Consider the following 14,500-nt stretch of genomic DNA (forward strand, 5'->3'; position numbering starts at 1 on the left):
CTGCTTTCTTCCTGTAAACAGCCTGCATTCTTAAAAGTAATAAAAATGAAATGCATGCATTAATAAACATAAATTGTTYATGCTTGAAAGCAATGACAGATAGCTTTCTGAAAGATTAACAAATGAACAAGCATCAGCTGTATAACATTTTTATTTTACTATATTGACATTTTATGCACAAATATTTTATCAGAGTAAAAATAGAAAATAATTGTTTCATGTAAAATTACCAAAAAAATGCAAAACACAAAAGAAATACATAATTATTAGCAGAGTATAAGTGTCTTTATTTAAAGAGTAAAAAGTATGCAAAAATCCTTCTGTTTACAAAAAAATTGGGAATATTCTTTCTATGTTTTCCTTCTGGCAGCAACAGAACAACTCTTGACAATATATTCTACATCTTTTATTTTAATGAAGACATCAAGTTAGTCACAGATTTCTCCCTCAACTGCAGAAAACGTGACAGCAATTTCATACTGTTTGAAAGATTCTTTCGTTACTAAAGAGAACAAGGTGGAAAAGCAGATGATCTCACAACAAAGAATTCAAAGAACTACCACAGCTACTGAAAAAGATTTAAAATAATCATCAAATACACTTACAAATAAAGCATGATATTGGATTTCTCCCCCTTGTGGGCTTATGGTGTAAAGAAAATATTCAAGGGGATGAAGTAGTGATATTACCTTTAAATGTTGCTGTTAGTTTACCCTCCTAGAGTCCATTTCGATTTGGAAAGCCAGTATTTTAAGATCTTTTCTTTCTGCACTGTATTGTACTAAAAATGCTTTCAAGAACTAAACCTAACTAGTGACTTGCACTGGACCTTCTGTTTAGCAATGGAGTGGTGTCACATAAATAGTTGTTGCCACTGAACTAGTAGCTTCATACCTATTCCTACTAAACCAATCTGCATTCGTGTAAGTCACCCCAAACACTCGACAACTGCTGCCATCAGACTGTGCAACGGCAACGGGGGGCTGGTCCTTGACCTCTTCTCACAGATGCGTTGGCATCTTTTCCACAAGTCTTCGAAGACTTCAGTGGGAAAACAGGCATGCTCAGTGGATGGAGTGCTGTAGAGGCTCCGGGATGAAGACCGTATTTAGAGTTAGTGAAAGAACCCAGGAAGAAGAAGTGTAACCGGTGGTGATGAAAAGGTGGGCTGGAGAAGCACAYGTGAGGTGTGTCTAGTCAATCAAAAAATACCTGCAGATGAACATCCTCCCCGAGACAAACAGCTCTGCCCTCAAAGTGTCTTTAAAACAGAGTATCATGTGTTCTCTGCCCTGGGTCTGCAGGCATGACCATTCCTTTTTAGATCAAGAGCAACAGCCCAGTGCTCCCACCTCTCAGTAGAACCGAATTTTATGGTTAATCTCACTGTACAAATACTTTTGATCTACATTTTACAAGTACCTCAGTCCCTCGCAGAAAAAAAAGCTTTCCCTTGTCCACTTGCATTTTAATTAATTGTCAACTGTTACCAGAGGGCTTCTAAAAAAGGTTATTTATAAAAGTTAGAAAATATGCACAGTGACATAATATTTATGCTATTTAAGAACAYAAAGGAGCAAAAGCAAAACCACTGTTTTCAGACATCAAAAGAAAAGAGTCTAATGGGCACCGGTACAAGAAGCTCAAAAGCTGCAGCCTGTTTTCTCCTGTGTGTCCAGGTTTGCACAAAGCACTCTYGATACCAGGGTCTCTCAGCTCGAAACCCCTTGCAACTGCTTCTGCTAATTAGCCAGCATTTAAACTGCTCCAGAGCACGTGCTTGGTTTACAAGGCTTCAAAAACATCATCTGAAGTTCAGAGAGAAATTAACTTTGAACAAAAATTACATATCTTCATACTTGAATACCCTATAGTAATGTGTAAGCTGAACTTCAGTTCTCTGTAAAACTATTTTTTAATTTGCATTTTGTTTCTAAACAGGAAGAGACTACTGACTGTGATTAACTTAAGTCTTCAGTTACTAAGGCTGACTACCACAGGTATAAGCACCTTGACTGATAGGGAATTACAAAATCCCACCAAAATAACCTACTCTTTGGGYGAGGGACATTTTTTTCAAGTTTTCAAATCACCCTGGCTTGGAGTGGGGTAGATTTTGACTGGTTTTATTTTATCTTTTTGTTAAATAGCCAGTATTAACACGTCTTTCAAAACAGGTTAAGTACTTGCCCTCATATATGCCTATTATCTACATATTACAACGAAATACTCATAATTGGCTTCTCACCTAAGCCAGATTTAAACCTGGATCTCCTTCTTCAGCACTGATCTTCAGCTTGGTCTAGTTTTAGTTTCCTCTGCTTGTAAGCCCAGCAGTTATGGAGAACCTGATGCTTTGTAACACTTACTGTGCCTCTCCTTCAGCTCTGCCTGATTACTTGAGAATAACGAGCACGTTCACCTCTGAAAGCATCAAATCCTTYTGGTAGTTCAGCAGAGAACAAAAGTGGAAAGAAACAAATTCAGATAGGGGATCACCCTGCTTCCTGTAGATACTTAATTTTTCTTAAAAGCACTGCAAAAATGACTTTGTAGAGCTACGGACACACAACAYGGACCCGTTGAGCCCTCCTCACCAAGCCCAGGTCGCTTACCACCGAGACCCAGCCTCAAAGCTGCATAAATTGTGGCAATCCCTTAGCTCACACTGAAACACATGCTGTTAAAAGATCCAAATTCACGGGAGTCCTTTTCCTTTGTAGAAAACCATGCATCATACGGTACTGTCAAGAAAGAAAAAAAAGAAGCTTCCAGCCGCAGCAGAGGGAAGAGCAGCAGGTTCTCCGCTCACACAGGAGAGGCCTGGGGCTGCCCCGTGCCCAGGCCAGCCTCAGTTGTCCTTCTCCGCCTGCAGCGAGGCCGTGGCCAGCGCGACCGCCGTGACGGGCTGCGCGAGGCCGTGCAGCTGCATCTTGGCCAGCTTCTTCTGCTCGCACTCCGTGACCAGGCGGTTGAGCTCGGCCGCGCTGTACCCGATCAGCGTCTTCAGGTCGCAGACGAACTTGTACACAAACCGCTTGCCTTGCACCTTGCAGATCATGTCTCCGTCGTAGTAATACCTGTGGAATGGGGGGGAAAAAGGAAAAGGAAAAGGAAAAAATCCAAGTAAGTTTTCAGCATCTGTAACTTGCCTAAGAACACTTCAAGGACAAAGAATGATCGATCTTTTCCTCATTGARATTCTCATGTAACTTCATGTATCAAGATAAGAAAATGTTGCTTTCCCCTTGTTATCATTATTTGCCTCCTTTACTCTTCTCCCTGCTTTTACAAGGATAAAAAAAAATCATGTAGATTAATAGTTTCAAAGTTAACACTGCTCTCTAAGCTAAGGAAAACAACAGGAAGGRCATGGAATAGTTGCTCTAAAGACAGTACAGCTGTAAAAACACACCCTGCTTTTATGTACTTCATGTGCTGGCAAAACTACATCCTTTGCCTTACAATTAAAAGCAACTTTTCTTTACCTATGAATGCATTTTACATTATGCCGCAGAAAAGTTACCACCCTGACGTGGTCAAGACAAGGCCTATATGATCTACTGCGCTCCACAGACATAAATCCTTAGGTAATACTCAAGAGAAAAAAGTAGTTGGCACTTTACAGTTTTATTGTTCTYGTTTCACTGCAGGCACTAATGCAGACCACATTTCTCATTAAGAAAGGAAATATGAACATAACTGGCATTTGACGATCTTAGCAAGTTCGTGATAAATTTGAAAAGAAAAACAACAATCACCACTGAGTTTCCTCAAAGTCGACTCCAAGCAGAGAGGAGCCAGCACAGGGTCAGCCCTCCAAGGGACACGCTGGCCCCACAGCGGTTTCTCATTCCAGGTTAGGTTAAACAAAGGGCTGGCTTTGTCTCCTAGCTCTAGTGGGAATAAGAAAGAACCTCTCCAAGGTCTGCAGGCGCCTGGAATTCCAGAATCCCCCTGGGAGCTCCTTGGCGCGGGGCAGGCACCCAGGCTGTGCGTCAGGGCCACCTCTCGGCTCCCGGCATTCCCGGTGAGTCGCGGGGCAGCTCAGAGCCTCTCCCCCTGCTGCCCCTGCCTCCTCGCGCAGCTTTCCCCGTGCTCCTCTCCATCTCGTTCCGCTTCCCATCGGCTGCTATCCCTCTTCCCAGCCTGATCTCCGGAGCAGCTTCTTGCCACCTGCCTTGCCAACAAGTGATGGGCTGTGACCGTTCTGCACCGGGCCCATCAGCTCAGCCTCCTAGTGAAGCACAGACTCATTTACAGCAGGTTACATCAGCTCTATAACCTAGAGGGCTGCATCTGCCTCAAYAACGTCAACTTTAGTATCTGTATTAATCAAAAATTAACACAGTAATTTCACAACAYTGGTGAGGAAACATTTACACTACTGCTTTTGTTTTAATAAAAGTTTAGGTTGACAACAGTGCTTATCTCAGCAGCAGAAAGAGGCAATGAATATCTCCTCAGACACTGAAGTGTTAGAAAACATGTCAATATTGGTGCAGCTGCCAAAACAGCGTGACTTTGAAGAACGTGACTTCTGTGAATCTGCGACTAAGACATAAATGCAAAACTTCTAATAGGGATTTATGCAAATCACTGCACAGACATCTGTTTCGCATCCCAGGGATAAGGATGCTGCTCCTCGGCTCTTCAGCTGCCTTTGAAATCTTCTGCATAGCTGCTGACAGAAGCCAAGCACACGCTACAAAATCACTCGCGTGACTTTGATGTTGCAGGAGTTTTGCACAACTTTTGCACCGTCAGCAAACACCTCCAGAGATTCCCTAAAACACGGGAATACAGGAATGGCTTCCTGACCACCCGGGCTGGGAAGTGGCTGACTGGGGAGCAGCGCTGGGACTGGACCCACGAGCCAGGAGAGGCCCCGGCAGAGCCTCCAAGCACGCGGGAGCGGCGCTGGGAGGAGGGATGATCCCGGTTTACCTGGCATCCTTTTAGAGCAGGGCTGACTTCCTCTTGGAAAATAACACTAGCAAAACCCAAAACACTACAACTAAACCTTTTATCTCAGACTTGAACAAATACGCAACTTCACTCACATAAAGAGTTTCAGAACTGCTTAAAGTTCTGCAGCATTAGGCACTAAAAACCTCTCTTCCCATTCAATGATCAGGATAGAACCAAATGAGAATAAGAAAGTTCAATCTCTGAATGATTTCAGAGAACTTGGAAGAATTTCCATATTCTTCCAGGTGCCAAAATAATCAGAAAAGTAGTCTAACTTTCAGGAACTTGCATTTTGTTCCCCAGGCATGACATCTACCCTGATGTAAAAGCTCCTTTTATCAAMGTACAAGAGCAAGATCGTGGAATTAAGACAGTCTGAAACATTTCAAATTGTTCAAACGCAAAAGTTCACTATATGGGAATAACAACAATGGTTGAGACTTATCTGTTTATAAACAATATTTTGGAATTTAACATCTGTATTGTGAGAATAATGGAATAATTCAATGAAAGTATAAACTCAGAAATTTTGTTCTGTATAGAAAAAATGGTATGTATAGAAAAAATAATAAATAATCACAGAAGAATGCCTTCTTTATACTGCAACAGAAGCTAGATGCACATACATCGCCTGCAAAATATAAAACAAATCAGAGTATTCAGACTCAGAGTATTTCCGTTTCTTTCACCACTAACAAAACATGCTTGGCACATTCTGAAAGCATAAATGCTGAAGACACTGAATTTGTTCTTTTTTAGAAAAAGGGATCTACACAAGTTAATAATTGTGATCATGATGTCATGGTTCAAGTTCAATAACCTAAAGAAAGTATATTTTCAAATATTATTCCCCTCACTTTTTTTTTTTTTTTTATAGAGTTATCTCTAATGCTATTGAGATCAAATGGAGAAAGTACCTTCAGAGAACTCTATTTAGGGAAGTTCTTTCCTAAAAAAAACCCACGGAAGTCTCGCATTATGACAGTCAAAAATAAATAGTCAATTAGGTGGAAGCAAAACACTTCATACACGATCAGTTTTTGAAGTTTCTTACCGCAGAGCCCGACTAAGCTTCTCATAGTTCATGGTGGGTTTGTTTTTGCGCTGTCCCCATTTTTGGGCAACCAGTTCAGGTTGATTCAATTTGAAYTCTCCTTCGTCACCGACCCAAGAAATACAGTCCCGAGCATCTTTGTCAGTAAGAAGCTCTAATAAAAACTGCCATAGTTGGATCTGCCCGTTGTTTCCTGTTGAAATAGGAATAATGATGTCCATTTTAAGCGGTCCTTCTTATGTTCTCGTCATGGCTAAAAATTCACAGCTACCACATTAAAACAAACTAGCACAGAATGAGCTCAGAAAAACAAACAAATAAAACGCCCAAATCCTTGAGCTTGCTTAATTCTTCCTACTTTACAAATGAATAATACTTTTCAAGCTAATAAATATYGATCCAAAAATCTGAGGAATACAGCAAATTAAGATTTCTTATATACTCATTCTAAACTTGAGAAGTTATCCATATAACATTAAACATAATGATTCAGATGTATACCCCTCTCTGAAAGAGAAGAGATTTAGWGAGAGCCGATTACTCCTTTTCTGATATAAATACATGTAATAGTTTTTGTTTAAAATGTATTCATCTCCAAGTTCTTGCAACACTAGAAATACTGAAAAACCCAGKTTACAACATTGTCCTTGTCACTAAATTTTCTTGTTTACTTGAGTAACTAGAGTTAAATACCTAAATTCCCTATGATGTGTATGTAGCAGACCTGATGTTTGCAGGGAGAAACCCTTTACATCTTTCCCATTGACACTGGTTCATAAAGTCCGGGCCAAATAACCCAATTTCAGCACTGAGACTTTATCAGAGAATTAAAACAAAAAAGGGAAAAAAAGTTGGCAGAAGGGGGCAGAGGAAGGGATTTAACAAAACAGTTCACAAGAGCAGAGAGAACCTGGGGGGAAGTGACAATGAGAAAGCAATGCGATAAGTTATTAATGAATCAAAGAGCATGCAAGAATAACAAGAACTCTGAAAATAACCTGCAAATTCAGTGTGCTGTTCCCCAGAAGGTGCATTAATTTAACAACAAAACAGGAATCTGAAACCTGCTAAATTCTGAGGTTGCCAGTGGGAAAAAGACAAAAAGGAAAAAGAGAGAGAAAGTGAGGCAGATGGGGCCAGCAGGGTTTATTTCTCCACTGTCCGTGGACAAAAGCAGAAAGCTCCTACAAGCTTGAGCGATGTGGTAGAGGGCCTGAGAGCACAGACTGTTTAAGGATTTGAAGAGACAGACAATTTTTTGCATCTCATCTGCTGTAGGGCATTCAGGCCGCTGCCTGCACCCGCTGCAGGAATACGTGGGGCTCCCTTCGTGTGGGGCTCACGTGAGCTACCCACCTCGGCCGCTCTGCACGTGCCTGTGCTGCTCTGTGAGCTTCTTCTACAACCATCATCCTCAATGTGACAGATATGTGTGCTGCAAATCTGTAACTCAAATTAAGTCAACGTGACAGATATGTGTGCTGCAAATCTGTAACTCAAATTAAGTGCCTGCTGCCTCTGCATTTTTAAATAACGCAGACAGTACCTGTTCTATTACCAGGGGAACTTCTATCTTCCCCAGAGATCCTCGGAGCTCTCTGTACTTTAGCTGCCTTTGCGCTGCTGTTGATTACTTTAATGGTGGTTGGGGTAGCAGGCTGTACAGATGCTGGAATAATTTGCACAGCTGTAAAGCAGAAAACATTGCAAAACATCAATTATAAATTGCTGGCAGAGAAACATCAGATGCATAGGCATATATTATTTATTATTTGTATTATCATAACATCTAGCTGCTTTTTTCCTTTGCTAAAGGAGAGACATGCAGTATTAATAAGTCACCATGCTAAGAATAATTTAAAGAGGTTTTACCTCTTAGAGGGGAAACAGTGGTTTCAGGGTTGTAGGAGTGATGCTGAATTATAGGTAAGGCATTAGCTTCTGTCTATTACCCTGAGTATAATGCATTTCTGTGAAAGAAATCTCATGCCTGTATTTTCAGCTTCAAGCTGTTCCCATGCAATCTCCCCTAATGCAGTTCTTTTCTGTAGTCACTGAATAACCCTCCAAACCTGCTATTCAAGCAGCAACAAAACATCCTTCCACTGCAAGCGTGTCAGAGGGCAACCATAAAGTCCCCACTCTAAGTGACTTTAGCTAGACACATTCCAAGGATGTAATACRTGGCTTATCTATAGTGCACATAAGCTGTTTACAAAGAGATTCATTTTGTTAATGGATGATATTATATGGCAACTAGAAGAATGAGTTGCAGGTAACTTGAAAATTACTTTCATGCAGCAATTCTAAACAAGCCCTCTCTTTCAAATCTTTCAAATCTCCTTTCATTTTTGGAGATTTTTTTYCCCCCGCTCAACTCAAAGCATTGTAATACAGCTATTCATTAACCCAATATGTAACCCAATACATAACATGAAAAAAAAAAAAGCCCTCGAGCTCAAGATATATCCTAGAACTCTTTTGTACAAATCAATACACATTCACACACATATGAACACACACACAGTATATATATATATATATATATATAAAATCATAGCAATTTCAGTTATTGAGGACTAATAGTTTTCACCACAATTACAAAGCAGAAAAGAAAACTTGTAATGCAAAATGATGACGACAAACTTTTGTAGTTTAGGTTATTGGGAAACTTTCAGCAAGGAACACAAAACCCCAAACACAAGGATGTGCTTTAAAGCTTAAGATACACTTCTCCCCACAAAAGAAAACTACTCTCTCCAATSTGTTTCTAAATCTTCTATCATCACAGCGTTGAAGCCAAGGGTCCTGCTAACAGCTAATTGTGTTCATCAAGAGACTACTCACGCTGATCAATAGTTACAGTTGCTATTTCTCCAGAGTGTTCCTGGCTAGCCAGCACATCTGAAAATTAAAGGAAAAATATGTTACATTTTTGTTCAACCCATAAACTTCAGGTCAGCCAAATACTTCTGTATTTCAGAATACAGAGAGTTAAATAAGAAAGCAAAGTTAAATAAACTAAAATGTGATAAATACTTGCAAATGACATGCACAATCCATGATCTTATGGGTAGAGAYATTTAATATTTGCCAATTTTTAGAAACAGATTTGATGGTGAATTCCAAGCTATCGTTTCGATTTTTTAATCCTCTAAAAATCTTTAGATAYATAAATTAACAGCAAGACTCAAGATGGAAATTGTTTTTAGCCTGCTTAACTACAGCCAAGCCAAGTAGACCTAGAAGTGTATTAATACACATCCAGTGCATTGCTCATCAGCTGTGCTGTACACAGTCTATGGACTTCATTACATATGCTTAATACTGTTCACATCTACCTAGACAGAGGTGTACATTAAACATGGAAAATCAATAGGTAATTAAAAAACTGTCAAAATCAGAAGATGCACAAACTAAGAATCTTTATTAGGAGTGAAGAATGAATCATAAGTCACTGTTTCCTCCCTATTAGTAATAAAGTTTGATGGAAGATGGGCAAACAGTGTTTAATATAACCGCAGCCATCCTCACTATATCTCCTGTCCTCAGCGTCCTAATTTTTACTGCTCATATGAACTGGAGGAAAAACAACCGTTCGCCATCTGTCACCTTGAAGGGGAAAAAAAGAAAAGCACAGAGAAGGGTGGAGGGAGTAAAAATCACAGTCTCAGAAAAATCTCCCATACACTTCCGAAGCAGCTCCAAATGGCTCCAGAGAATTTCTCCCCGCGGGACCCTCTGGAAGAAGTCCTCCTGGCTGAGGCTGCAGAGCTCRCGCCCGGCGATGCTGAGCGCGTTGAGGTCTATGTCGGTCATGCTGAACTCCTTCATCACCCACACCACCCAGTGCAGCACCTGGTCCGTCGACCACTGCATGGGATCTGGGGACAAAGAAGGGAGAAACGTCAACATTTCGGCCGCGGCGCCTCAGCCGGGATGCGGCCGGTCCTTGCTGCAGCTGGCAAGGACGGGCCAAGGCAGGCGGCTGCCACCTCACGGAATTACCTTCTCGGGAACTTCTCACCACATCCCAATACAGAATACAGTGACTCCCCATTTCAATACAAGTCCTTCCAAAGGACAGACTAAGGCACTTTTTGGATATCAAGTTGAAGCCATGGTTATAGGGATCTTTGTCACAACAAGCAAGTCGGATTTTCCTGGAAAAACTGCACTCCCATGACAAAGACACCACTAAATGTCTAAAGCCACACATGTGGTTTCTTTCTTTTTAAGGCCAGGCAACAAAATTAGTAAAACTTATTCACAACATTAAGGTCCTAATAACATAGGTTTAAATAATTTTCTTCTTGTACTAATGAATGAGCTTGTGGGCAGATTTCAAGGACAACTGAGAGAGTGTGACAACTCCAAATGCATTCTGCATCACACTCAACTAACAGACATGACAAAAGCTATTTTGGAAGTGTTTGTCAATGAGATCAACACAAAAGCTTCAAAAATTCATTGCTTTAATTATCAGAAATAATTTGTAAGCATTTTTAATCTATGACTTCACTGTTTTTGGCTTTTTTTTATATAGCTTCAAAGGATCCCCTTGGCCAAAYACACTCCCATTCTGCAAACCTGCTCATGTACTATAGCTTCATATGCAGAACACAATGTAACTGTACATTTCAAGAGCCACAAGCAGCATAAGCTCCTGAATACCATATAGATCTAAAACTGGAAAAACAGCTCAATCTTGAGTATATAASAAGTGTCTTTTAAGCGTAAGATAACAAGAAATTAGTAACGAGCTCAGCGGTACACTAGCTCAAAACAGACTAGCATTTACTTTATGTTAGGTAAAGATATGGGTATCTTTACATTCAGCTCTGAACCATGTTCTTCCACTGTGTTTAAGCCAACATTTTGCATTCCATGTAAAATCCCATTTTACAACATGCTTAACTTCCTGCAGCCTATCCCACAGCTTGTTGCCGTATCTTCAGACCAGATTCCTCCCCGCTCCTGAGCTCTCAGCCCGAGGGCTGTTCAAATATTCACAAAGAAAATGAATTTCTAAAAACTCCAAGTACAAGGAAGTTGTGGAGCAAACTGCACTAATTTAGTAGAACTCTTAGAAACATTGATCCTACTTCTCTTTAGCCCACTCTTTTGCAGAAACACTTGCATTGCTTTCTTCCATACTATAAAAGGCCTTCTCTGAGGCATCAGAGCACTTCAAATTCCACAACCAATGTTAAGTAATGCTAATTTATTAAATAAATAAATAGCTAACTTCYAAATGAACAAAATAGCATCCCCTCTCTTCCCGCCTCCACGGTCATGTCCTAAGTACCGTAGGGAATCCCAAGGCGCTCCTGCTCCTTCCGATAGCCTTCCAGTGCCGCAGCCCATCGTGTCACTTGTTCAGAGGTCTCATCTGAAATTGTTGTTATGTGTTTGGTTCCATCCAAGGTTATCACTTGAGCTTCTTCAACGAGGTGAGCTTCRGCCTCACCGTGATGAGCATCTGGATCAATCACCACTTCCACAGTCTCCACAGGCTTCACAATCTCCAGGATGTTTAACTTGGGCTCTATCCCTACATACATGGATAACAAAARTTAAGGATAATGCAAATATAACAGATAAATATTGTTCTAAAGCTATTAAAAAATGTTAGCAAATTTAAGAAAGAAACATGACAAAATGAACATCATGTAGCTTCTGCAAAATGTCCACACTTTCTGCAGAACCAACTTTCAAGCACCTACTTTACAAACAAATGCAAAACTGTCCTTTTCCCTCCCCCAGTGTCCTAGTCTCATATTCTAGGTAGGTGATTCTTTTCACCTGTCTTGAACAAGATGCTCTGTACGCCCCTAGGTTGAAGAAAAAGCCCTTGATCTTTAGAAAAGAACAGTGCACCAGGAGAAAATAAACATGAAAAAGAAAACTGCTTGCCTCTCTTCTCCAGGTAACRGGTGTTACCTGCAATCGTGACGGTATTTCTCCACCTTCTCTGGCACCTATATAGCCAAGTTAACACTGTTGTTCTGCAGGAGGCAGCAAACTAAACAGATAACACTTCAGAGCACGATTAATTCTACATTTAACTTTATTAGATATTTATTTTGTGGTTTTATGTCAGTCACGGAAGAYGTCTTCCAACGCTGCTGCATATGCCTGTTGCTGCATCGTGCAGCACCAAGAAAGCGTTCAGAGAATCACTGCTGCTTTAGAAAACCWCAGCGATGGATGGCAGCGATGTGAGGGCCTTCTGCCCTGCCTGCAMCTCAGCAAATCCGACACCGCTTACAAGACCTTTCCAGACATGCAGCAGACACCTCCTGTCACCTCCCCAGCTCCAAAGCTGGTGTAATATGCTAAAGAGAAAAGATTTCTTTCCATTTTTGTGCTTTTATTGTTTTCATTACAGTTCCAAGAACAACTGCACTCCACCAGGTCTCTGTCAAACACAAATGCACCTCCCCTCAGCACTTCTGCTGAACGCCCTTGGGAAGGGCACCTTCACCTCTGCTCAAAACCCAMCTCAGAACCCCAGGCAACCTGCGGTGGTTGACGCCACTTGAGCAGGGACAAGACGACTTCTGAGGATGCCTTCTAACCTCTACCATTCYGTGAAAATCTCTGCTTTAAACCCAACATGACTTTGGCAACCTTAACACTCGCTCGGCAGGATCTGCAGGACATCACACCACCACAACTTCAATTTGTTGGCTCGCCATAGAACACCAGTTCACCTCCCTGCTGTCTAATCTACACTGAAGTTTAGCACAACRAGGTTGGTTCTGGAGCTGATACTGCCATAAAAAGCTAAACCCACAATCTATTCACCTTTTATGAGGAAAAAATAGGAGCAGCACTTCCATAAGAATGGATAAAGTCTTTTGTTCAGACAAGAACTCCTATCGATTTTAAACAAATTCAACTTGAGAAAAATGACAAAGAATTTGTTCAGCTTTGAGTTTTCTACCTGCACATGGAGCAAAAAAAGGAAAAATATAACTCTGGTACTACAACACCAGTGGTGGCARAACTACTACTTTACTGTTATAGCTATTGCTTGGTGTTTAATTCCGGTCATGAACATTTAGGTCCACTGTATTTCTCTCTCCTACTGTGTGTTTTCAGATTTGAAATCAACTCGTGTGAGAAGATGTCAGTTAGAAAATACCAAGTTTTGACTGCAAAGATTCCGTGTCAATAAAAGGTTTATTTTTCTCATTCATCAGTTATCTCCTGCAGATGCAAGACAAATATTGAAGAAAAAAAAATCACAGAAAGGGGAAAAAAAAAAAAAAAAAAAGAAGTTAATCTCACAGCACATCCGGAATCCATCCCACTCGTGCTGTTTTGATTCGGAACAACAGAAAAGCATTCCAAATAATATTTGAAAGACAATAGCCACTGTGCTGCCCTATAACCTTTCTGAGCAAGAAATGCAGACAAGCAGAGGCAGAGTGTGGGCTGGTGCTCCCACTCGCTCGGTTTCCTTTCATATCGACGCGTGATGTGCCTGGCACCACAGCACATCTACCTACCTGCAACTGCAACACGATCAAAGCTAATGAAAGAAATCAAAAGCAAGGGGAGGGTCGGTTTTGATCTTCCAAAGAACTTTGCTTCTTATTAAAATTTGTTGCACAACTTGACATTTTAAGAAACAATACCAAGCCAGCAGAAATGTAGACCTTTGTTTTTTTGTTTTTAATTAAACATGTAAGAAGACATGAACAATTTTTTTTTAATTACATTAACATCTGGGCTCCAAAACACGTCCTGATTGTTTGTGCATTATACAAATAAAAACTCTATCTTTACCCAAAAACAGTTATCCTTCTTACCAGGGATCACGGAGAAAAGAAAAAAATAATCCAACGAATAATTTGGATCCTAACAAAACAGCTCCTCCCCACTGCCTACTTATCCATGCTCGGAGGAGAGCAGCCGGCAGGCCTCACAACAACGAGTACATCTCATTATCGGGCTGAAGGAAAAGGAAAGGTGGCGACTTCAGATATTTGCTATACACGGAGAAAATGAGAMGGTATTTAAGGGAGCAAAAGAGAAGAAGGTTTATATGATTATCAGAATGAGGCAWAAATGGGCACTTTTCACCAATAATGCGCATGTAACTGATAGAAATCACACGGTACAGGACAAAAAATGTGCAGGCTGAAAGGAAGGAAGGAATGAGAATATGCTCTTTACAGTAAATTGTTGATAACAGTAGCAGTAGTGAAGTAAACTAGCACCCRGTTTACCAGACATAATAAGATGACCTGATTTTGCCCATTCTATTTTGGTCCTCTGCTCTCACCTCCCTAGTTCTATCATACTTCCCTGAGCAAGTTTGCRGATGACACCAAGCTGGGTGGAGTGGCCGACACTCCGGAGGGCTGTGCTGCCATCCAGAGGGACCTGGACAGGCTGGAGAGTTGGGCAGAGAGGAACCTCATGAGGGGCAATAAGGACAAGTGCAGGGTCCTGCACCTGGGG

The 14,500-nt window shown here is 40.9% G+C and overlaps 1 protein-coding gene across 1 annotated transcript in view; it reads right to left on the bottom strand.

Annotated features, from left to right (window-relative positions):
- Positions 1–517: 517 nt before the first annotated feature.
- Positions 518–14,500, bottom strand: part of GABPA (GA binding protein transcription factor subunit alpha) — a 24,245-nt gene continuing 10,262 nt past the window's right edge. Inside the window, exons 4-9 of the mRNA XM_026033658.1 lie at positions 11,334–11,579; positions 9,715–9,909; positions 8,873–8,929; positions 7,572–7,712; positions 6,026–6,218; positions 518–3,080 (exon numbers count right to left, since the gene is read on the bottom strand). Coding sequence (XP_025889443.1) covers positions 2,852–3,080; positions 6,026–6,218; positions 7,572–7,712; positions 8,873–8,929; positions 9,715–9,909; positions 11,334–11,579 — 1,061 coding nt within the window. The 3' untranslated portion in view covers positions 518–2,851. The remainder of the gene's footprint in view (positions 3,081–6,025; positions 6,219–7,571; positions 7,713–8,872; positions 8,930–9,714; positions 9,910–11,333; positions 11,580–14,500) is intronic.

Source organism: Nothoprocta perdicaria, unplaced genomic scaffold (assembly GCF_003342845.1).
Source record: "Nothoprocta perdicaria isolate Ctin4 unplaced genomic scaffold, notPer1 scaffold_130, whole genome shotgun sequence".
In the NCBI taxonomy this organism is placed as follows: domain Eukaryota; kingdom Metazoa; phylum Chordata; class Aves; order Tinamiformes; family Tinamidae; genus Nothoprocta; species Nothoprocta perdicaria.